The sequence below is a fragment of the Euleptes europaea genome, chromosome 2 (assembly GCF_029931775.1).
Source record: "Euleptes europaea isolate rEulEur1 chromosome 2, rEulEur1.hap1, whole genome shotgun sequence".
NCBI classification, from domain to species: domain Eukaryota; kingdom Metazoa; phylum Chordata; class Lepidosauria; order Squamata; family Sphaerodactylidae; genus Euleptes; species Euleptes europaea.
Genome location: NC_079313.1, coordinates 75044511 through 75070411, shown reverse-complemented (window position 1 = coordinate 75070411; position 25901 = coordinate 75044511). Strand labels below are relative to the sequence as shown.

The 25901-nt window shown below is 44.2% G+C and overlaps 1 protein-coding gene across 1 annotated transcript; it reads left to right on the top strand.

Annotated features, from left to right (window-relative positions):
* LOC130494043 (cytochrome P450 4B1-like) lies at window positions 1-24365 on the top strand. Its single transcript, XM_056867675.1, has 11 exons — window positions 1-141; window positions 1261-1305; window positions 3054-3181; window positions 4268-4392; window positions 5242-5393; window positions 8291-8397; window positions 9725-9915; window positions 12206-12339; window positions 14964-15028; window positions 23142-23224; window positions 24149-24365. Exons 1-11 carry the CDS (start codon window positions 6-8, stop codon window positions 24318-24320), a joined length of 1338 nt encoding a protein of 445 aa, XP_056723653.1. The 5' UTR covers window positions 1-5; the 3' UTR covers window positions 24321-24365.
* Window positions 24366-25901: the final 1536 nt, after the last annotated feature.

The following is a 25901-nucleotide window of genomic DNA, read 5'->3' as shown; positions in this document are numbered from 1 at the left end:
TACCCATGTCCAGCATTTTGAAGAAAGTACAATCCTGGAGCTGTGTTTATCCATTTGCCTTTCCTTTGTGGTTTGGAAGCTTTTCTGCATGTTTAACAATCACACACCCTGATTATGCTAAAACGTTGCTTTCTAGAACAGGTAAGGATAACGTATTTCTCTCTGAATAGTCAGTGGGTTAGGAATGTTTTTGCAACCATATCCTCATGATTGTGGTACAATAAGGAAGCTTAAAGGCCTTGAATTGTTCCATAGAGGAACAATTCAGGTTTTGCTTGAGGTAGTAGTTTCCTCTGAGAAGGAACTGTTTTGAATTCCCTATTTTTACACAGGCAGAAAGGGAGCCAATTCTGTGGAGCTCTTTCTCACAATGCCATGGCCACCTGAGAAGACCTGGGTCCAGATGGGACTTGGGAGAAGCTTCCCCATCCCAGTGTTGCTGTAGTGTCAAGAAGGGGACATTGGTCTGAGGAGAGGCTGCAACGTGTCTTGCTTCCATATGGCCTGGAGATTTTCAGGGTCTCAGCTGTGTAAGGAGTCAATCTCCGACACCACTAGCATAATGTAAGGGGGGGAGGGGGGTTAAGACATTTTTATAAGTAATCTGTAATATACCTGTGAGGAAATTTGAGAATTCTACTGAGTACGATTGACAGAAAATTAGTATAATGCTTTTTTTTTTCTTCAAAAAAATGAGGGTGGGGTAGAGATTGGAGGAGAGGGAACATAAGGGGATTGGGAAATGAGCGAGGTGCTGACTGCTGCTGCTTCAGCTGGCTTCTAGCTCAATATAGAGAGCAGGGATATCCATGATGGCCTGCATGAGTCTCCCAAAAAGGAGCAGGGAGGGGCTAAGAGGGTTGGCTTTATTATTGTAGACGTACACAGCATATTAAAAGTGATTCTTTGGCAACCCCTTCAGCCCATTGTGTGTTATGTGGGGATTTAAAACCTTACAACACCTGACAATAAATGACAATATAATAAATGACAATGGCCTCATAATACATGACAATGTTTGTTACCTACTAGCATATCCCTTTAGCATTTCAAATGTGCAAGTCTGGATTTTGTATTGCAGTAACTTGTGTAATTCCTTCATATATAACTGTTATTATCTCTCAATCAACTGTATGTTGCTTTACTACTTTAATTAAATTCACCACTCATAGCTTTATGATCTGTTCTGTACATACTTCTGAGTGCTATGAGTTAATACTGAAGATTCCCCCCTTTCTCTTGCTCACTTGTCTCTTACAGAGCCAAAAGATGCTTTTGCATATCAGAGTATAATTCCATGGATTGGTATGTATATTCAAGGTTTTCTTGATAAGGAATTTAGTTAAGAACAGGACATAAATCAGTTTTTCTGGTTCTCTGGATTACAGGTATCTGTATCATAGTGGTCTAGAAACTCAAAAGAGCACTGCTATCCATTAGGATGGCAAACTTGAAGCTGGTCCTAGTCCAGATAGTATTTATTACACATAAATAAAAATCTACTAGTGTTTTGGTTACAGAGGAAACCTCACTAATGGGTTAGTCCTTGCCATTTCAGGTGATCAGACAAAAGATGGAATTCAAAGTCTATTACTGGCCGTGCAAAATTAGACTTTTGTTTTCATGTGGGGTTTTTTCAGTTGAACTTTGAGATACCGGAATGAAATTTAGGGAGCATGCTTAGGGCAAAATTCTGAGTTTTGTTTTAGAATTCCAATTTGACACCCCTCACACCCATTTTCAAATGAAAAATGTAACACAATGCAATATTTCTGTTGATCGATAAGATATCAGAATGGAATGTAAAGCTTTTATTCTGGTCTTGGAACTAGTATGTGAAAAAAAGCATTGAGAAGGAAATAAATTACTAAACTTTAGAAATGGTAATTCAAAAGAATGGTGGAAAATTCATAATTGGAAATGTATGATTGAATGGTATCTGAATGTTATCTTTCTTGTCCAACTGCACTGAAACATAACCCTTTGTACCAAATAACCCCTGTGAAGAAATTTAAAAAGTATATTTTTGTATATATATAATTGTAAGCAGAAAAGTACCGTATTTTTCGCTCCATAAGACGCACTTTTTTCCTCCTCAAAAGTGAGGGGAAATGTCCGTTTGTCTTAGGGAGCGAATGCCGGCTGGGTGCGTGCGCGTCGGGACAGCGCGAGCCGGCGTTCCCCGTCCCGACAGCCAGCTGGGAGGTGGGCGGGGCCGCACAGAGCGAGCCTGCGCACGTGCCCAGCCGGCTCTGTGCGCCTCACCCACCTCCCAGCTGGCCGTCGGGGTGGGGAACGCCGGCTCGCCCCGCCAGCTGGGAGGCGGGATTCGCTCCATAAGACAAGTTTTTAGAGGAGGAAAAATAGATTTTTTCTTGTTTTCCTCCTCTAAGAACTAGGTGCGTCTTATGGAAAGGTGTGTCCTATGGAGCGAAAAATACGGTATACATATTAGAATGAATTTCAGTACTGTATTTTTCTGTCTATAAGACCCCCCATTTATAAGACGACCCCTATTTTTTTGAACTCAAAATTAAGAAAAAAATAGGGGTCGTCTTATACATGGGGGCGAAAGAGTCCTGCCGCCCTGGTCAGCCAGCGTCTGGCGTTCAAATCGGTTGTCACCCACCCCGCCCGACAGCTGATGGGCAGGGTGGGCGGCGACTGGTTTGAACACCGGACGCTGGCCGGCCAGGGCAATAGGACTCTTTGGCCGCTGGCTCTCTTCCCTACCTGTCAGCTGACGGGTGGAGAAGAGAGCGAGCAGGGAAAGAGGCCGGTGGCCCTGGCCGGAGTCCGGCATTCAAACCGGTTTGATAGGAGCCAATCAAAAGTTAGATGTTTCAGTCCCCCTTCAACCTATATGTAAAACTAGCTCAGTCAGCCAAAGAGACAGAGGAAGAGCTCTGAAGGGCTTTAGAAAGCAGGGTAACTAGAAATAGCAGAGACTTTCCTTTACTGTGGAAAATGCTGAGAACCACAATAAATAATTCAGTAATCTATCATAACCGTATGTCTGTATAGTCTAAAATTGCAATTCGTGTGCTCCTCAGGGAAAGGTTTGTTGGTGCTCTATGGGCCAAAGTGGGTGCAGCATCGAAAACTGCTGACTCCAGGTTTTCATTATAACATTTTGAAACCCTACATAACACTGATGGCAGATTCCACAAAAATGATGCTGGTAAGTGGTGTCACAGGAATTGTGGAATTTAAAAAGCTGTGTGCTGGAATATACTTAGGGTGTCATATAGTCCATACTACCCATGCAGAATTATCCTGTGAGAGGAGGAGCACCCAAATAAATGTGGAATACTATAGAATAATGAGCCAGTGTGGTGAAACCCAGGTTCGAATCCCTACTCTACCATGGAAAATTGCTGGCTGACCTTGAGCCAGTCACACTCTCTCAGCCTCAACCTTGGCAAGTATTTGGATGGGAGACCTCCAAGGAAGAAGAAGAAGAGTTGGTTTTTATATGCCGACTTTCTCTACCACTTAAGGCAGAATCAAACCAGCTTACAATCACCTTCCCTTCCCCTCCCCACAACAGACACCCTGTGAGGTGGGTGAGGCTGAGAGAGCTGTGACTTGCCCAAGGTCATCCAGCTGGCTTCATGTGTAGGAGTGGGGAAACAAATCTAGTTCACCAGAGAAAGCCGGAATGAAGGGAGAGGGTGGGTCGATCACGCAGGCCGTGCGTGAAGCCTCATTATATTCGCGACAAGCCAGGGAGTTTAGAAGGATAAACGGCCATGCATAAATGGCCTGAGTCTACAAAACAGAGATAAAAAGAGAAACCAACAAGATATAAAAACCTGATAAAGTAAAACAAAAAGCAAAAGACTAGAAATGAAATTAAAATAAAAACTACAGCAATTTGAGATAAACAGAAGAGCCCCAGAGATGGAGCACCATCTTGTAACATTCTGCAATTACACAAAATGGCATCTTGTGGGGTGGAGCCAGTTACAAAATGGCAAGTCGTTCAAAAATTGAAGTGTTTCACAGAAGGTAGTGCTCAAGTGAAACCTTTTGTTGTCCTTGATTTCCTGAAGCAACCTCCCCCGCCCAAATTGTAACTTGCCCTTTAAAGGTTCCACAGCAACTTCTCTCCTCTTTTTTTTTTTTTTGAGTGAGCAGTGTGAAATATGCTCCTCCATGGACTAATGAAGTCACATAATTTATTTGGACAAACAGTCTAAATTTCTTTTGCACTCTTTGAGGGACAAATGGGGAATATGAGCTCTGAACCATTTCCGTCTGACAGGATAAATGGGAACAGCTGATCACACAGGAGACATCAGTGGATCTCTTCAAACATGTGAGCCTGATGACACTTGATAGCATCATGAAATGTGCCTTCAGTTGCGACAGCAACTGTCAAATGGACAGGTTAGTATTTATCACCTGTGACCTATGAGTGAAGGCTCCTTAGTTGGCTTGAAATATATTGTGCAGTGATTTCAAATGATGCAACTGGGTATCCCAGACACTGAATTTCCATTTTACATAATGGTACACTGTTGTGAAATGCACAATAGATCCATCTTATGCTCATAACTTCTACTGTATATAGGAGAGGATTGGCATGTTAATAATCCATTATAGGAGTGTTCACCAATTCCTCCCCTCCTCCCCCGCCTGAGCCAGTGTGGCACAGTAGTTAGAGTGTCAAGAAGACTCCGTTTCAGATCTTTTGGGCAAGTCACTATTCTTTTGCTTAACCTACTTCAATGGGGAGGGGTCATATATGCTACCCTGTGCTGATTGGAGGAAAGGTAAGATAAAAATATGAATAAATAAATCCACTTGTTTATAGTCTCAGTAAGCACTTTTAGTATAGTTGTAGTTTTAGTAAACACTGTTTCTATAGCTGTAGCTTCCATTGTGGAGCACTTATTTTTCATATTATATTACAACAATAAAATACAGAATGAAGGTATATTGTGGTCTAAATGCTGCTTTAGAAACAGGTTCTAGTAGCAAAGCTCATTGGTAGTATTTTGGGGAAGGGCCGTGGCTCAGTGGTAGAGCATCTGCTTGGCATGCAGAAGGTCCCAGGTTCAATCCCTGGCATCTCCAGTTAAAGGGACTAGGCAAGTAGGTGATGTGAAAGACCTCTGCCTAAGACCCTAGACAGCCACTGCCAGTCTGAGTAGGTGATACTGACTTTGATGGACCAAGAGTGTGATTCAGTATGAGGCAGCTTCATGTGTTCATGTGTGTTTGTTTCTTCCTCAGAGAAAACTCCTATGTTCAAGCTGTCTTTGACCTTTGCTTCTTAGTAAATGAAAAAATGTACCATATCCTGTATCAGAATGATCTTATTTACTGGTTCAGTCCACAAGGATATCAGTTCCGGAAAGCCTGCCAAATTGCACACCGCCATACCGGTACTTTTCCTGATCTCTGTCTATCAGATCCAGATTTTGGTTTGTGGGAGTGGATCGAAGAAATGCTAGGCTTTCCACCCCAAAGACTGAAAGAGTAGCCATACCTGTTTTAGGGGAAAGGAATGGATAGTGCCCAGTTATCCCAGAAAAGTAAACAGAGGCAAACCCCAAACTAGTGTCTGAAATAGAATGAATTAGTTCAAACACACCACCCAACATCTTTGAATAATTTTTCCCCGAGACAGTTACAAGTCCTCCTACATCAAAAGGTGATTTTTCAAAATTTTAGTTCACACGGGATATTGATACAAATTTTGCAAATACATATAATTAATAATTTACTGAGATCCAAAATTGGGAAACATTTTGTGGAAGCATATGTTAACTGTTTTGACTAGAAGTATTGGGGGGTTGCTTAGATGTTATATCCTAAGTGGCCACTAAGTCGTGCTGTTGTATCACAACCTCTGAGATTTTCTGGTTTGCAGTTTACCTCCTGGTCAGTTCATTTGCCTTTCTCACTGAGACTTGAGGCAGATTACACAGTGTAAGTCAAATACAGTAAACAGTAGGGGACCTCTAGTATACAAAACAATAACGTCTGGATTGCAGAAATCTGAAAACAAGCAGAATTCTGAAACAGAGCTGAAACCAAGCATATGCATCAACAAGACGCCTTAAATGATGCAGAAATTATATAGTAGGATCATACTTACATCAACATCAATATTCTGTAAGCTTCTCTGAGCCTGGCTTTGGCCAGGAAGAGCAGGGTAGCAAATGGAAATAATAAATAAATAAACAGATAGTACATACTATACACAGTAGTATAGTCCACAGTCCCTATCCCTTTATCAAAGCATCTTTCTGAAACAGTTTGTTATAGTACAGCCCCAATTACCTGTGTAAAAAGGCAGTCCTGAACAATTCATATATCCGGCAATGCATAGTTTGAGGAAAGAGTGGGAGCCTTCCTGACCTCATCAGGCAGCCATTCCATAAGGCCAGGGCCATAAAAGAGAACGCACACATACAGGCTAGTGTTGATTTTGCCCATTTGCAGGATGGCCCCTGCAGAAGGCCCTGCTCTGATGAGCGAAACTGTCATGGCAGAGCATAGGGGGAAAGGCAGTCCCACAAATGTTGTTGTTGTTACAAAATTGGTATCCCACCTATCTGACCGCACAAGGGCCACCAAATTTGTATCCCACCCATCTGACCTCATAAGGGCCACCAAGGCGCCATGTTTATCCATTTGAAAAATTCACGATAAAATCACATTTTAAAACTATTAAAATCAACCGCTCCAATTCACACCACTAAAACAATTAAAAACAATTCATCAAAACAGCATTTAAAACATTGTAGCAGGCACATCAGCTGCATTAATTTCTTTCTCCAGCAGCAATGTTGGAGCTAATCTAATCACTAAACTCATAACCAACTCAGCAAGAGTCAGCTGAATCCCATCAAACGTGGGAAGCACCTTGTTCTTCAAGATCTCTACCTTCCCAACCAGCATTGCTTCTATCTTTTCTGGGTTTGGTTTCAGTGTGTGCACTTTCAGATATTTAACCATAGCGGTATGGCTCAAGACCGCTACTATATCCCCAAGGGATTTGCATAGAGAGATATAGAGCAGGGTGTCATCTACATATTGATGACATTCAATTCCAAAGCTTTGAATGATTTCTCCTAAAGGTATTGTCGAATGCTTTCACGGTCAGAGTTCATTGGTTCTTGTGGGTTATCCGGGCTGTGTAACCGTGGTCTTGGTATTTTCTTTCCTGACGTTTCGCCAGCAGCTGTGGCAGGCATCTTCAGAGGAGTAACACTGAAGGACAGTGAGAGACACTGTCCTTCATTGTTACTCCTCTGAAGTTGCCTGCCACAGCTGCTGGCGAAACGTCAGGAAAGAAAATACCAAGACCACGGTTACACAGCCCGGATCACCCACAAGAACCAATTCTCCTAAAGGCTTTACAGGTTGGGAAATACCTGGAGATTTGGGGGGTTAGAGCCTGAGGAGGGCAGGGTTTGGAAAGGGACTTCAATGGGGTATAATGCCATACAGTCCACCTTCCAAAGCAGCCATTTTCTCCAGGTGAATTGATCTCTGTCGCCTGGAGATCAGTTGTAATAGCAGGTGAACTCCATCTATCACCTGGATGTTGGCAACCCTACTTTACATAGAAATTGAATAAGATTGTGCCCAGTGGAATCCCACAGGACACCTTCCACACTGAAGATAGCTGGTCTCCAATGGCAACCTTTGTGTCCATTCCATGAGGAACAATTTAAACCAGTCCAAAGCACTCACCCTGATACCTACTTCTGTTTGATGCAAAGGTGTAGTAGGCATATCATGCTGAGGCAGTGAAGCTGCTGCAATGAAGCTAATTCTACACCAGTTTCAGATCTTCGAGAAGAAAGCATTTCTTAAAGACAGCACACAGTCATCATAGTATGGTAATAATAACACGTATGTGGTTATTTATTTTTTCTTAGAATTCCAGAATTCAGGATGCAAAAGCTTGAAGAAATTCATTTGGTTTACCACATATTGCTTATAGTTCTCCTATTTCCCTATATAGATCTATGAATGGTCCAGACCAGCACAGATCAACTTTGCTTCATGGGAATCTCCCATAGTCTAGGTTTGCAGCATAACAATAACCACCAAGCTCTTCAAATTACAGAACTATTTAGAATGATGAGGGGATCTTTAATGAATAGTACTTTGTGTTAGACTCACACAGAAACATGAGCACTCATCAAACATTTACACATGCAAAACATCTATAAATGGGCATAGCTGCTGAAGAACTTTGATATACATTTTGGGTGTCTGTGGTCAGTAATTTCTTGCAAGTCATAATAATCACTTTATAATGCAGATAAGATAATTAAGGAGAGAAAGGAATCTCTCAGAAATGAGGAAGAGCAACAAAAGATCCAGACAAAGAAACATCTGGATTTTCTTGACATCCTTCTCTTTGCCAAAGTAAGTATTAAAAATGATTAATTCCATGATTGAATCAGCCAAACCTATTGTGGTGATTTCCATATGGCCTGGGGCATCTGTGGTTCTTTTTAGTCAAATAAGCCCATGGCCATTGTTATTCCTACCTTAAGGTTAAACTAATATCCACTGTCTTATATGTGAGGTTTCCTTTGAGTATTTAGAAGGGCCAGATGATGCAGAAATAGTGACCCACCATCTCATTTTTTAAAAATTGGGGCATTCAAGGAGCCCTTGGTTTACGGTGCTAGTTTGGACCTATAGGCCATTTATGCATGGGAAGTTTTGCCTTGGATTTGCCACTCTCTAGATCAGTGGTTCCCAACCTTTTTTTGACCAGGGACCACTAGGACTTTTTTGTTCGGTGCAGGGACCCCAAGGTTCAAAATAAAAATTCCGAGAATTTGAAAATAAACTTTAATCATAACTGTTAGTTAAACATTAAACTTAGAATAATATTTGAATATATATTTTTATAATAGAGAACTTTTAATTGAAAATATTAATTTATTATGGGTTTATAACTTTGTTTTGCGGACCTTAATTTAGTACTCACGGACCCCTGGGGGTCCGCGGACCCCCGGTTGGGAACCAGTCCTCTAGATGCACATTTTCCCCATCCGAATTCTCAAAACTCTTCATGGGGGCTTATTTTGAACTTTTGAGAATTTGGATGGGGGAAATGTGCATCTAGAGAGCGGCAAATCCAAGACAAAACCTCCCCATGCATAAATGGCCATAAAGAGGTCTAAGATCTGCAGTGTCCAACTGGTCACATATGATTATTTGTTGGGATTGTACCATTTAATAATGTTAGTAGCCCTCAGGCCTGCTACTTTTCTAGATGAATATATAAAATTTAGGAAGAAATGCTGAGTTTTTCTTTTCTGAGGAGACACATTCACTACTCGAGCATTATCTTTGTTCCAGTTCCTAGTAAAGAAGTAAAGCTGTCTTTGATCTTTGTCTCCCTTCCTTCCAGATGCTCAGGTTCCCTATTGCCCAGTTGTGAATAGCATGAACAAATCAGAAATACTATAGATCTACCCCAGTCTAATACCTCTATGCCCCCTGGCCCGTGTCTCCATGCATCTAAAGGCCTTGCTCCTACTCACTTTCTGTATGTTGACAGCACACAACTTGTCCTGTATGGGATCCCTGTGGGAATCGCTTATGCCCTCCTTTCTCCAACGAATGCTGCAAATCATTCACATACTTGTTTCTCCTGATACCAACTGCAGCAAAGAGAGAAAGAAAAATCTAATTCCTGGATAAAATGTTACTACTACTGAAGTTTATCAATTTTCAGGATGAAAATGGAGTTGGACTATCTGATGAAGACCTGCGTGCCGAGGTAGACACTTTCATGTTTGAAGGACATGATACCACAGCCAGTGGCATCTCCTGGATGCTGTATTGCCTTGCCCAGAACCCAGAGCACCAGCAGAAATGTAGAGAAGAGGTAAAAGCCATTCTGGGGGACCATGACACCATTCAATGGTGAGTTTTCATGTTTGATTGCATAGTTTCTCTACCACAGTCCCATTTTAGAAGGAGATTGACTTCTTCTCAAGAAAACCAGGCCTACAGTGATGCATAACTTTTTATTGGGGCAAATGGGACCCTCTAGCCTAGCTCAAGCTTCCACTGTTAGCCTCATTGCCAAATGTAGCTCAGCTGGTCTCTGGACCTGCAGAGAATTGCATGGGTCTCCCTTGCTGCTGGTCACTACCTCTGGTCACTACATGGAGCTTGTGGACAGGGGCTGGGCGGGAGGAAAACCAGAAGTTCTCTGTCCCCCATTGCACCCTTCCCTTGGAGCACCAAGTGAACAAACGCTGTTTAAGGTGAGTTCCCTCTGATGTATGTCTGACTGCAAGTCCAGTCATGCACCTGTGACTGGACTCATGTTGGCTGTATCCTGTAGTTTGGCCCTTTGTCTTCATTCTTATGGAGGGGCATGGTTACAATATTCCTTTTTCACCAGGGGGCATCATAGTATTCTTTGCTTTTGTTTTTTTCCATTTTTTCTTTAAGAAAATCTGTTTCAGGGTAGAATTCAGAGGGGAAAGAGAGTAGAATGGCACAAGTCCATAGTATATTTTGAATTGGGGGGAGGCACTGGGAAAAGTGAAATGTTGCCACTGTAGTTTGACACGTGTTGAAATACATAGCCTTGTGCTTTGGGAAGGAGTAGGGAAACCTACAAGCCTGTAACTCAGCAGCGATTTATACTGGGAGATTCAGGCTATCCATGGCAAGTATTCTACCCAAGCCTGCCTTTCACTTTTAGAACCTCTAAGCAGTCAAGCTCTCTTTCGAAGGGAGTCATTATAAAACAGAAGTGAATATGAGTATGGCACTACACAATATAAACAACAGAATGCTGCTGAAAACATCAGCCCTAGGTTAAATTATTTCCTCCCCCTCAATAAGGTATAGCACAACTTTCTTTGTATCTTTCTGGTGTCATCATACTAAGGGTTGATAAACAGCCTAACTACATTATGAATACCAAAGGGTTATATAAGATAAACCAGCAGAACTTTAATACAAATAGTAAAAAAAAAAAACCAATACAATACAATAGTAAAAAAAAAATCATTAAAACCAAACCCATTTCGGCCATAAGGCCTTCCTCAGTGGTACAAATTCTTAAAATATATACCATAAAGTAAAAGTATTGAAAAAAACAAAGTACAAAATCACTGACCAAGCTTTAAAACCTAGGAAAAAATAGGAGAAAGAAAAAAATATTATAATTTATTGTGTGAGCCATTTATAAAATTGAAAATTGTAATTTAAAAAATTATTAAGCTATATTACTCACACTCATAAGAAGAAGGGCCAGTTCATTAATCCAAATATTTCCCTTTTCAGTACTGGAATATTGAAGAACCAGCATGGTGTAGTGGTTAAAAGTGGTGGACTCTAATCTGGAGAAGCGGGTTTGATTCCCTGCTCCTCCACATGAGCGGCAGACTCTAATCTGGAGAAACGGGTTGGTTTCCTCATTCCTACACATGGAGCCTGCTGGGTTAGTTACAGTTAGTTACAGCCTAGGATTAGTTATAGTTGTCTCCGGACTCTGTCAGCCCTACCTACCTCACAAGGTGTCTGTTGTGGGGAGAGGGAGGGAAGGCAATTGTAAGCCAGTTTGACTCTCCTTAAAGGTAGAGAAAATTGGGGTATAAAAACCAACTCTTCTTCCTCCTCTTCTTCCTCTAAATTAGAACCATCCACAATCATTTTTCAGATTGCTGTTGTTAATGGTCCAAATATCTAAGACATGGTGATTAAAATTAATGCTAAACATGCAAATAACAATTTAAGAAATAAAATAACAGTGTTTTTTTTAAAATTAAAAAAATATTTCCCTTATTTTTTCCACGTTTTAAAGCTTGGTCAGTGATGTTGTACTTTGTATTTTAAATACTTCTACTTTATGATGTATATTTTAAGAATTTGTATCACTGAGGAAGGCCTTGTCGCCAGAAACGCATTTGGTTTTGATGACTTTTTTAAAGGTTCTGCTAGTTTATCTTATATGTGTAGCAGGCCCTCAAAACTCATACCCCCCATTACTGTGGTGTGATAAACCATGCAGAGGAGTGAAAGTACATGATGGGGAGACCAGTATCAAGATCTGCTGGAAAATAATCAACAGACACAAGGGCAACATGCAGCAAGCAGAGGACATGTGCAGTTTTAGCTGAAAATGTTGCCTATGTGAATATCTCTGGAGGAGTTTCACTGGTTGATTGGCTTCTCCTGTCTTTGAATTGTCCAGGGATGACCTCAGTAAGATGACTTACTGCACTATGTGCATTAAAGAGAGCCTTCGCCTTTACCCTCCAGTACCAGGAGTGTCCCGACAGCTCAGCAAACCCATTACATTTTTCGACGGACGGACCTTACCAGAAGGTTTGCTTGGATCTCTTCTTTTGTAGCCCAAACTTGTTTCTAGACATCTAGATGCACATCTGTCAATTCATACCCCGTGTAGAGGAGGGTCAGTTTAAGTATTTTTAAATACCACTGTAAAGCTGAGGACATATGCAGAGTGATACCATGGCTCCAATCCTAAAGACACTATTAAGCAGTAAGCCTCAGTGATCTCAGTGGAACTATTTATTGAGAAATATGCTTAGGATTGCACTACAGACTTCTGCAGACTTCTCCATATAGCATACATGTAACCTACTTTGCACCCTGACCCGGATAGCTCAGGTTAGCCTGATCTCTTCAGATCTCAGAAGATAAGCAGGGTCAACCCTGGCAAGTATTTGGATGGGAGACCTCTAAGGAATACCAGGGTTGTGATGCGGAGGCAGGCAATGGCAAATCACCTCTGAACGTCTCTTGCCTTGAAAACCCCTCCAGGGGTCACCATAAATCAGATGTGACTTGACGGTACCGCCCTTCCTTTGTTACCTTCTTCACTGGCAGCTGCAAGGCAGCCAGAGCAGATCTTCTGTACATGGGCAATTTTTACCATGTGTCCAGTTACCTGCAGCCCAAAGCCTATCTTCAGATCTCACCTGCTGATTCATCTTCTTTCAGACAGTCCTATTACCAACAATGAGTTAGACATTCAGTTCAGTAAATTCAGTGGGACAGAGGTATTTAAGGGACCATATACTTCATGAATGTTCTATTGATGCCAACAGGTAAATTGCAGAGTAAATAGCTCAAGGGTAAGCCCTTCAGCAGTTGAAAATCTTATATTCTAATAGCAAAGATGGCAAAATCTTTGGATATTTAAATCTGGTTACTGGAGCTGTGATGGACAGATCTTTCTACAAACCTGAAAAGGGCCCCAGGTTTGCAGAAAAATGTGAAATCTAAAATAAACATATGGGGGGGGGGGAAATCCGAAAATGATAAAAGAATTGCCATTAGCTTTAAGCAACAGATTCCCCCAGTAACAGTTGCTAGGCACCAACAGTGTTCCAAGGCTTGGTTCTGTCAGTTAAACCAAAAGGGAGGGCAGAGCCCTTTCCAGGCCTATTTTGGGTTTTGAAGGAGGGTACCTGACTAGGGTTGCCATCTCCAGGTTGGGAAAGTCCTGGAAATTTTATGCTGGAGTCTGAGGAGGGCAGGATTTGAGGAGGGGAGAGGCCTCAGCTGAATATAATGCCATCGAGTCCACGTGCCAAAGTGGTTATTTCCTTCAGGGGGACACATCTCTGCCATCTGGAGTTCAGTTATAATTCTGGGAGATCTTTGGGTCCTACCTGGAGTTTGGCACCTAGGCCTGGAAGCAACCTCTGAGTGACTTGATACCATCCATCTTCCATGACTCAACAAGGCCTGGCTGCTTGCTACCTTTCAATAGAAGCCACTCAATGAAAGCCAGTGAGGTGTAGCAGTTAAAGCTTCAGAGTAGGGTATGGGAGACCCAGGTTCAAATCCCCATCTTGTTGTGGAAGCTCACTGGGTGATTTTGGGCCAGTCACATTCTTTCAGCAGGGTTGTTACGTGGATAAAAAGGAGGAGAGGAGAATAATGTAAACTTCTTTGGTCCCCACAGCTGAGAAGGTGGGGTATAAATGAAGTAAATAAATAATAAGTATAGCTGAAGATGGGAGGCAGATAAAAGGTAGGTTGGTGAATGACTGAGAAGGAGGGAATGAGGCAGGGGAAGGAGATAGGATATGGGGGTTGCCAGGATAGCAGTAAGTGGGAAAAGTGTGGAGAGGGGGGATATAGGGAAAAATGAGGTGCCACCCCACAGGTCCTTGAGGGTTCCCTACAATGCAATTGGACCAGTAGCCAGAAACACACAACTGGGCTGCAGTTTTCCTATGTAGAGGATGTCGGGGGTGTGGGGTGGGGAAGGAAAGCTGAAGACAGAGAGGCAAATAAGGGTAGGTTGGCTGTTGGATGGGAAGAAGATAGGGTTGCCAACTCCAGGTTAGGAACTACCTGGAGATTTGGGGGTTAGTGTCTGGAGACGGTGGGGTTTGATGAGGGGAGAAACCTCAGAGGAGTATAATGCCATAGACTCCACTCTCCAAAGCAGCCATTTCCTCCATGAGAACTAGGGTTGCCAATCTCCAGGTGGGGGCTGGAAATCACCCAGAATTACAAGTACTCTCCAGATAACAGATCAGTTACCCTGGAGCTGGCAACCCTAAGGAGGAACTAATCTCTGTACCTGAGAGATCTGTTGTGATTCCAGGAGACCTCCAGGCCCCACCTTGAGGTTGGCAACCCTAGAAGGAGAGAAGCAAGCCGGAAAAGGGGAGAGGCTATGGGGCTTTCAAGAAAGAGAAAGAGGAAATAGTGGGTGAGGGGGAAATGAGATACCTCCCGTAAGTCCTTGCAGGTTCCAACTTGTTATTCCTAAAGGGATTCATGATGTAATCTAAATATTCAGTGGAAGGAAGCATGAACTCAAGAATCTCAAACATATCTTAGCACTTAGTTTTTATCCCAGTCTTATCAGCATGGACATAAAATACACATATGGGTCTATAAGAGTGGTTGGTGACATTCCAGGACGTGCCTAACTTGTCCCCTTTCCTACAATGATTGCTGCCTAGGTTCTTGGGTAGCAGTAAGCATTCATCTGATGCACAGGAACCCCAACATATGGAAAGATCCTGAGGTATGTTATTTTGTCAGTGTAAGTATGTTTATGCAATGCAGTCATCTCTTTCAGTCTGCTAGAGCAAAGTCATTGCTGGGCACCATTCCCTCTGTAAAAATAGGCTTTTAATGTACATTGCTGAGAAAGTATACTGACTACCCCAAACCTTCTGCTTTCAAAGGCCTAGCTGGCATTTATGAATAGTGCACATGGCAGTTCATAAAAATAAAGCAGTTTGAAATGCCCCATAGGTGAAACTTCATTTGTTTAGAGCATTTCTTTTCTGCCTCTCCATAAGAATGCCCAAGGCAAGTTATAGCACATTTCGTAAATACTAACGTCCATATAATTCTATTAATAGAATTTTTAAAACAGCAAAAATTTGAGTAGCGGTGGAATACTACAACAGCAACAATAGCAACCCCAAAGTGCAAAGTACAAATGCAATAAATAGTTGAGATCAAGCTAAAACCAGTTGGGCACTAGCAGCCCATTTCAGAGCTGTTAGCAGCCGGGGATGGCATGGACGGAATGCCGCTGTGGCACCTCCTAACCCATTTCCCAGCTGCCAAAAGCCTTAAAAAAGCCTTTCACCGGCTTTTTAAAGTAAATGGGGCAAAATTCCCCAGCGAGAATAGCAAGGCTGCGCCTGCAAAATAGCAGTCACAGCACCGCCATTCTTGGTGCCAGTGTCTGGGGCCAAAAGGGGACAAGGAGCTGCCTACAGGCAGCTCCACCCCCTGGCCCTCCCTGAGAACACCCCCGGGATGCTCACAGTGGGTGTTGGGGATACTCATGGTGGCGTAAGTAGCCCAAGCGCCGGTGCAGGGCTCCCCAATGCCGGCGCAGCCCTTCCCTGGCCTCCTGAGGACTTTCGTCCTCAGAAGTCAGCAATGGGTTGTAAACTGAGTGTGGTTTTTGGAGAAAAGTGGGATAGAAATAATTAAGATAAATAAATTCAATTAAACCATCACAAATAGAGCATTCATTTAATAGCTTAACCATAAAGCAGTTCCAGCAGTATAACAAACTTTTAAGGTTATCAATTTAATTTTTAAAAAAAGTTTTCACAAGGCTCCTAATGTCAGTGAGGGCATGCAATCGGACCCTGGATAGCGGGGTGACTTTTGTTTCACCTCTCCTTCCCGTGGGAAAGAGAAAGGAAGGAAGAGGCAACAGCCAAAAGCTCGAGAGATCTCCATTTCAAAGTGATTTCCTGATTGTAATCCTGCTCTGATCTTAAGGTGTGAATTCTCTCTCTTGGTGTTGGGGAACCTCTGATGTTTTGCATTTCAAAGCTTTTACTTGTAAACATTCTAGCTTGTGTACTCTATAAGAATGCCCTCCAAATGATTTTGCGCCATTGTAACGTTGTGTTTCATGGATTACTGTACCCTTCCTTTCAAATAAATTCTACTTTAACTCTCTGCTAACGTCTGGAGTGAAGTTGATGATTCCTGAGAGGCAACGGAGTCTTAGAATCTGACAGTACGTTACAATCCCAACCTTTTTTGTTTTCGGGTTAGAAACAGTATTAGGATGTCGGTACCACCCTCGGTGCCGCTCAACGCGGGAGAGGAGCTTCGGCAGACTCCCGCTGATATTGAGGTTGGCCAAGGAGAAGCGACCCCGGAGCAGCAGCGCCCACCCGGGCCTACCGATGTCCCTGGGAGGCTGACGTGGACCCCCCGACTCTCGGGGGCCGGGCAGCGACAGAGAGCAGCGTCAGAACCAGGAGGCGACTTCTACCGGGGACCGCTGGCCGCTTGGTATGGAGAAGGGGAAGGGTGGAAGGACCCCACGCTCGCTCACACCCCTACCCTCACTGCAGAAGCGGCCACTCTGATACGCGGACAGAATCAGATGCTCGTTCTGCAGAATCGGGACCTGCAGACTCAGCTAGACACCTTGCAGCGGGACCTGGCAGCTGTTCTAGGGGCAGTGAGGGGGCTTGGACAGCCAGTGCAACCACCCCAAACGGATTCGCGGCCGACTACAGGGCCGCTCGTTGTTGGGGAGACTCCCACGCCCAGACGCCCTACGGCCAGAGACCTGAAGGTATCTTTCGACGGATCCAGCTCACAGTTGCCTCACTTCTTACTCCAAATCTCCGGCTTCATGAAGGACCAGGGGGAGACCTTTGCCTCGGAAGAAGCTCGAGTCAGGTATGTGATCAGCCTGCTGGAGAAAGAGGCCGTGGAATGGGCAGTGACAGCGGCAGAAACTATGCCTAGGGTTTTGGCCTCCCTGGATGAGTTCTTGTCCGCTCTGCGACGCCGGTTCGAAGACCCCCACCGGGGGGAAAAGGCAAAGATTGCCATGCGTCGTTTGAAGCAGGGAACCCGCTCAGTAAGTGAGTATGCACAGGACTTTTTATCTTTGTCATGCAAGATACGGGAGTGGAGCGAGGCCACCAAGGTCCAGCATTTCCGCGAAGGGTTGCGGTGGGAAGTGCTGGATGGCTGTTTGACTTTGGGAGATCCAGAGTCGGTAGAGGGGTGGGTAAGTTTGGCGGCCCTGGTGGAGAATCGCAAGCTTACCCTCCAGTTCTCCAAGGATCGTCCTTCGAAGACGATCCCTATCCCGCCCGCGAGAGGGGACAACGCAGCAGGCTCCCGGCGAGAGGGAAGACATCGAGGAGTCTACAGTCTTGACAGGGCACGTCGGTTCAGGGAGGGAGCTTGTCTTCAGTGTGGGAAGATGGGCCATTTTGCAGCAAAATGTACCAACACGCCGTCAGAAGGGACGAGCAACAGGGCGACACAAGAGCGGGAGGCGACACCACCTCGGAATCTGGAGCACAGGAGAGCGGAGGGGACGAACGGTCGCCGTGGGGCGGCGGCCCTGCAAGCTGAAACCTCATCGGATTTCCACAACCATTGTACCCGAGATAGTTTCCGAAACCCCTCACCGGCAAAAAACGAGGACGGCCTTCTGTGAGGGAACCGGCACAGAGGGCACCCTCGGAAGAAACCAAACCGGCTCCATGTAGGGTGAGTGATCAGGGAGAGACATTGTTGATACCTGTGGTGTTACAAAACCCCCAAGGGGGGGAACCGGTGGCCGTTGTGGCTATCGTGGACTCCGGGTGCTCCCGGACCCTAATTGATCAGGCGGTGGTAGAACGCCTGAAAATTGGGACTCGAGAACTGGACCAGCCTTTACATTTCCACCAAATGGATGGGAGTGACCTGCGGGGAGGGCCGGTTCATTTGCACACTCGCAAGATGTGGCTGGGGGTGGGAAACCACTGGGAACAGATCCACTTCACGGTAGTTCCTAAGATTTCCTACCCGGTGGTTCTCGGCATCAATTGGTTGGCGGGGCATAACCCGAGCATTGACTGGGAACAAAGGCGGGTGGTGTTTGGAGCTTCCCAGTGCGAAAAACACAGCCGGGATGACTTACCCGGAGGGGGAAGCGCAGCTGCCTTGGAGGAACCCACGTTGCCCCCAGAATATAGTGATTTCGCAGATGTATTTGAGGGGACGGACTGTGACTTATTGCCTCCTCATCGCACTACGGATTGTGCCATCGAACTGATTAAGGACGTTAAACCGTCCAAGGCCCGAGTTTATTCCATGAGTCCCCAAGAGAAAGCAGTGCTGCGAGAATTTCTGGACAAGAACTTGAAGCGGGGTTTCATACGGCCGTCCAAGGCTGCATTTTCTTCTCCCTGCTTCTTTGTGAAGAAGAAAGGTACATCTGATCTCAGACTGTGTGTAGACTATAGGGGGCTTAACGCGATTACTGAAACTAATGCCTACCCCCTTCCCTTAATCCCGGACCTCCTGAGCGCGTTACAGGAGGGTTGTGTTTTCTCGAAAATTGACCTGGCGGAAGCCTACTACAGGGTCCGGATCAAGGAGGGGGATGAAGCTAAGACAGCCGTTTCTTGTTGTTATGGTTTGTTCGAATTTTTAATCATGCCATTCGGTCTGTCGGGGGGGCCCTCGTGCTTCATGCAATTAATTAATGAGATTCTACACGATCTCCTATTTCAAGGTTTAATAGTCTTTCTCGACGATTTACTGATTTACTCCAAGGATCCCGCAGAGCACAGAGAATTGGTGCGGGAGGTGTTGCGTCGTCTAAGAGACAATCATTTGTATGCTAAGTTATCAAAATGTGCATTCAACCAGGACCAATTGTCATTTTTGGGTTATGTGATATCTCCCCAAGGGTTAAGCATGGATCCGGAGAAAGTGCAGGCAGTGTTAGAATGGGAACCTCCCAGAACTCGCAAACAGGTTCAGCAGTTTTTGGGGTTTGCGAACTTTTATAGAAGTTTTATTCAGGATTTCGCTCAAATAGCTTTGCCTATTACTGATTTGCTTAAAACCAAGGGGAAGGGGCAAGAGGCCACCTTTGCACAATACCAGGTACCTTGGACCGCCAGGTGTCAGGCGGCTTTTGAAACTCTTAAGGAGCGCTTTACCTCTGAACCCATTCTGGCGCACCCAGATTGCTCCAGGCCATTCACCTTACAGGTAGATGCCTCGGACAAGGCGATGGGAGGCGCACTCCTTCAGAGGGATGATCAAGGGAGACTTAGACCCTGCGCATATTTTTCTAAGAAGTTCTCTGGCCCTGAACTCAACTGGCCGATTGGGGAAAAGGAGGCCATGGCAATTAAACATGCCCTCACGGTTTGGCGACAGTTCCTGGAGGGAGCGGCCGAGCCCTTTGTGGTCTGTACAGATCACCCTAACCTCGAATCGATTTTGGGTCAGCGGAAGCTGTCCGCCAAACAAGTGCGTTGGTCAACCTTTTTCTCTAAGTTTCATTTTACCATCAAACACATGCCTGGGAAAGAAAACTGCTTAGCAGACGGACTGTCTCGCATGCCGCAATATGAGTGTCAGGTTGAGCGGCCGGTGGGTTCTCTTTTCACACGGGAACACCTGGGTTTGACTCCAGAGGGGAATAGTGCAGGAGTTCTGACCAGAGCACAAAGCCGCCCGGCGGCACAAGACTCGAGTTCGAGTCCTCCTCGAGAAGTGGTCGCTCCCACCTCCTCATCCCCAGCAGTCCCCGGGGAACCTTCGACCACAACCGCTGGGGAAGGGGGGGAAATTTCCCAAATAGAGCGAAGGGACCAGGCTGAAGGGCCAGTACCCACCTCCTTGCCGGGGTCGGATGCTGCCATTCCCCGCCTCTGGGCAGTTCCTGAAAGCCTCCCAGAGGTAGTCAAGACAAGGTGGGGGGAGGCTCTTCAGCGAGAGCGGGAGGAAGAATCTATCCCATCCCAGGTGACGGACAAAAACGGTCTCTGTAAGAACAAACATTACGTGCCCAGGGAACTGAGGCGAGAAGTATTGGAACTGAGCCACAGTTCAACTATAGGGGGACATTTTGGGTTTGTTAAATCCTTGCACCTAATAAGAAGACAGTTTTGGTGGCCTGGGATGCGCCAAGACATCGAGGTATTTATCAAATCCTGCCCTGTGTGCGCAACTAATAAACGTTTGATGGGAAAACCCCCGGGATTACTAAAGCCCCTAGAAACTCCCGAGGCACCCTGGCAAGTGATTGGGATGGACTTCATAACAGACCTCCCGTCCAGTCAGGGGAAGACTGTCCTGTGGGTAATCACGGATCTTTTCTCTAAGCAAGTTCATCTCGTGCCGTGCGAAGGGATGCCATCTGCACACAAATTGGCTCGTTTATTCATACATTCCATATTTAAACTACACGGATTTCCGAAGAAGATAATTTCGGACAGAGCCTCGGTGTTTGTGTCTAAGTTCTGGAAAGCGTTCTTAGGAATTGTAGGTGTGCAGTTGGGTGTGTCATCTGCCTATCACCCCCAGACGGATGGGCAGACCGAAAGGGTCAATGCGGTGATAGAATGTTATTTGCGTTGTTTTGTTAATTATCACCAAGACAATTGGATTGATCTGCTGCCACTGGCAGAGTATGCCTACAATAACTCGGTACACTCTGCAACCGGGATGAGCCCATTCAAAGCAGTTTATGGGATGGATTTTGGACCATTAGGGGCTGTACCTACCCCACCAGAAGGCGATCCCCCCGAGGTGTCTAAATGGGCTCACACAGTGAGGAACACTTGGCCCTGGCTTGTAAAAAACCTGGAACAGGCTAAAGACAGGTACAAAGTACAAGCAGACAAACACAGAGCACCTCAGTGGGAATTGAGGGTCGGAGGGAAGGTGTATCTTTCCACTAAGAACCTCAGGTCTTTACGCCCGTGTAAAAAATTGGGTCAACGATTTGTGGGTCCGTTTCCTATCTCCCGAGTTATCAATGAGGTTACGGTGGAGTTGGAACTACCCAAATCCTTACAAGGGGTACACCCAGTGTTTCACGTGAGTCTGCTAAAACCCTTTCTACAAGCACCAGAATGGCACCCCGAACCCGAAGCGGCAACTCCCATCATGGTGCAGGGCGAACAGCACTTTGAAATCTCCAGGGTGCTCGATTCTCGGAGGCGCAGGGGCCGACTGGAATATCTTGTGCGTTGGAAACATTTAAATTCCAGTCACGATGAGTGGGTGTCCGCTGTTCACGTACAGGCTCCAACCCTTGTAGCGGCTTTCCATCGCCATTACCCTGACAAACCAGGAGATCTGGGGGGGGGGGCCTTTGGGGAGGCGGAGTGTCAGTGAGGGCATGCAATCGGACCCTGGATAGCGGGGTGACTTTTGTTTCACCTCTCCTTCCCGTGGGAAAGAGAAAGGAAGGAAGAGGCAACAGCCAAAAGCTCGAGAGATCTCCATTTCAAAGTGATTTCCTGATTGTAATCCTGCTCTGATCTTAAGGTGTGAATTCTCTCTCTTGGTGTTGGGGAACCTCTGATGTTTTGCATTTCAAAGCTTTTACTTGTAAACATTCTAGCTTGTGTACTCTATAAGAATGCCCTCCAAATGATTTTGCGCCATTGTAACGTTGTGTTTCATGGATTACTGTACCCTTCCTTTCAAATAAATTCTACTTTAACTCTCTGCTAACGTCTGGAGTGAAGTTGATGATTCCTGAGAGGCAACGGAGTCTTAGAATCTGACACCTAAATAGTAACAAGTAAGTACCTGGCAAATTTCTCTGGAGAAGGTATTCTGCAGTTGAGGCTCCACCAGAGAAAAAAATCCTGTCTCCGATTACCACCCACCTCCACTCAGGAGGTATACATTGAGCAGGGAACAAGATGGAACCCTGCAGGACTTCATAGCAAAGAAACCATGAAATTAAGCAATCCCTCCTGCAAAACATCACCTTCTGGAACTGATATAATGGGTAATGGTGCCAAAAACTGCCACTGTCTTCTCCAGGTGAAGGTCATCCATCAGAGCAACCAAGGCCATTCAAAAGGTAAAGGTCCCCTGTGCAAGCACCGGGTCATTCCTGACCCATGGGGTGACGACACATCCCGACGTTTACTAGGCAGACTTTGTTTACGGGGTGGTTTGCCAGTGCCTTCCCCAGTCATCTTCCCTTTACCCCCAGCAAGCTGGGTACTCATTTTACCGATCTCAGAAGGATGGAAGGCCGAGGCAACCTTGAGCCGGCTACCTGAAACCAACTTCCATTGGGATCGAACTCAGGTCGTGAGCAGAGCTTGGACTTCAGTACTGCAGCTTACCACTCTGCGCCATGGGGCCATTTAAACCCCATAAAAGATTTGAAGCTACATTGAAACTGGTCTAGAAAATAAGTTTCCTCCAAAAATGCCTAGAGTTAAACAGCCACCCACACATTATTAAAACTCATTTTAATTCTTCAGAGGTTTTAAGACTGTATCCTTCAAGAGTTGGCACAACCCCCTTCTTTAAGGAAGCATTTACTATCTCCCAACCCCGGTCCTACAGTCTCCAGTGGCAAAATGCAACAAGCCAGAGCAGTTAAGAGTCAAACTGGTTGCACACTTCCAAGCAACTTGTCCATACCCTCAGACCACACCAAACACAATTCATCCAAGAGATTAAGATTTTGACGTTTGTTCAGATTCTAGCAACATTATCAGCCTTGCTCTGTGTCAGGATAAGCTGTTTTTTATGGAATTCAGGAAAGAATACAAAAGCACTCTCTATTATCAGTAGCAGTAGCAACATACTTTTGAAAACAGTAGCCTGTTGTTGTTTTTTAAATAATCAAACTGAATTATTTGTATTAGGTGTTTGATCCTCTGAGGTTTACTCCTGAGAACATATCGAGCAGAGATGCCCATGCCTTCCTGCCTTTCTCTGCTGGACCAAGGTGAAGTTTGTATAATATAGATGTAGTCTTTGAGATATTAAACCTTGGGGTCAAAGCTAATACCAGTTTACCTAGAAGCATTGAATTAGTATAGGGGATTCCAAAACCTCAGTATAGTGAGTATGGGTTTTGATGACTACCGTATTTTTGGCATGGTGGCTACCTATAAATTCACTGCTAGGCAACATGCTATGTTGTCCCCCACATTCAATTGGGGGACATAATAACACTTGTCACAGCATGTCTTGGTGTGCTGTAGGTGGCAAGTTCGTCATCTAAATCAATCCAAATCTGTCTAAATAAAAATATATAATTTTTCATGCCTTGCAAAGACTGGAGCAAAACGAAGGGAACTTGTCAGATCTTTATGGGCAGCTTTCTGTAGCAGTGAAGTCAGGGCTCCCCTCCCAGTATTCTTGGAATCTCATGTGTCTTCTCTGTTTCAGATATGTATGTGCACCATACTACCAAGTATGAGCACAATAAGGAAACTGAAAGAGAAAATCATCTCAGATATGCTCAGGAACGGCTTACAGTCCTATTAGAATTAGATTCAGAAAGGAATAATTGCATAGAATTTAGCCATGTCCCATACAATGATGAAGAAATGCAAGACTGTTTTAGTCAGGTCACAGTTTCTGAGAATGTATTCTTTTTAATGAAGGCGCCAAACAGCGCAGTGCCAAGGTGGGGTGGGGGGCAAATGGGCTGAGGGAGCCGACTGACCTGTACTCCGGCATATCAATCATAGCGGGATGTTGGAGGAGTATGTGCATATAATCCCTCTAGTGCATAGATCTAAAAAGAATAATCTCAAATTGTAGTTCGTATTGATCTAAGGAGATTTGGAAAAAGGCTAAGGACTTGGAAAGGAGTCTTCCAGCAGATGTTCCCTTTTGAAAAAAATCTCTGTTTGTCTTTCAGAAACTGTATTGGTCAGCAGTTTGCCATGAATGAGATGAAAGTAGCCCTTGCCTTGACTTTGCTTCGATTTGAACTCATACCCGATCCTACTAAGCCTCCTCCCATTCCCATGCCTCAGATCATCCTGCGTGCCCACAATGGGATACACCTCAACTTGAAGAAACTGATATGATACTGAAACAGCAGAAGAAATAATCGTGATCTGGAAAGGAGACCTAATAGAGAATGTGAAATTATTTATGAATTTGTTTCAATAAAATCATTTGACAGCATTTTGAAGCTTAGAACCATGGCCTACAAATTATTGTTAACAGTTGTCTCCTCTTTACTATTATGAGCATTCATGGAAGTTTGGGCAGTGTTACAGGGCAGTTATAACGGTGATTGATTAGGAACACCTTCCTCCAGACACTTTTCCAAATTGACAAGCTGCCAAATAGCTTTTGAGGTATTTATTTTCATTTTTATATATGTTATTTATAGTCCACCTTCTCATTGAGACTCAAGGTGGATACACAATACATGTCAATGCAATCAGATATACAGTGCAGTGAGGGAAATTACATGAGTTCATTAAAATATCTTACCCAAAGATCAGCAGGACACAAGTAAAGAACCCTTTCTAAGAAGAAGTTCCTAATCAATTCACTCCCATATTTAAATGTTTTAAAGATCATCCCCCAACAATAGCTAGCTGTCCCAATTGATAAGGGTGCCAATTCTTGGCTGACTAGTTATAATTTCAAACACCATACAGAAGTTATATGTACTTGAATAACTTCTTAGAATGTATAAAACCTGTCAGTTCATTTTTGCTACCTTTTATTATAAAAGTATATTTAAATTAGTGATTACAGGATTCTTATGCATTTAACTATATCGGCCCTTAACCAATGCACCCCATCTTTGTACTATATCTCCACATTCTTGCCATTCTCAAATAATTCTCACACTAGGGCTCTAACTCTTGATATGGGTTAGACTATTTCTAATCTACAGAAGGCCATGTTATTGTTTCTTACCCCTCTCGAAGGTTGTTCTATTCTAGGTCTCTAGACTCTGTGACGGTACATTACCACAAGTTAGTATATAATAGATTATGTTGAAACAAATGGATTGGCGGTTGTCACAACCCTAGTCTCTATTTAAGGGGTTTGTTCTCACTCAAAAATGTTCCTGGTGGTAATTACATCTATTCATCAGCAAGAACATGTTCCCTTTCTGTTGAGGCCCCAACTTTGTGGAATGGCCTACTTGAGGAGTTCATCCTTCCTGGCATTCTACAGAGTCTATAAAAATCCACATACTTTTAAGATCAATGGCTAGGGTCATAGTTGAGTTCTGTATTTGTTGACGTTTTTATTTGATCTGTCATTAGGTGGGAAATGTTCATTGGTCATTATAACTGTTTTAGTTTGCATAATTGATAGTTTATTTTAACATGTAACTTGGAACATGTGATGAGATGGGATATACATTTTTAAAATAAAAGCAAAGATGGGCTGAATAGGGTATTTTATTTTAGTTACTTTTAGGCTGTCCTGTTCTTTGCACTGTTGTTCGATTTGTGTTGGTGTACTATTTTTCTGTTAGCTGTCTTGAATCCGTGGAGAATAATGGGATATAGGTATTTTAGTAAATAGATAAAATCATACTCTCAAGTCCAGTTTGGGGCAGTCATCTTTCCCCCCCAAGAGAGTATTCATTTTCTAAGATTAGACAGGCCGTTTTCAAGGTTTGTTAATTTATGACA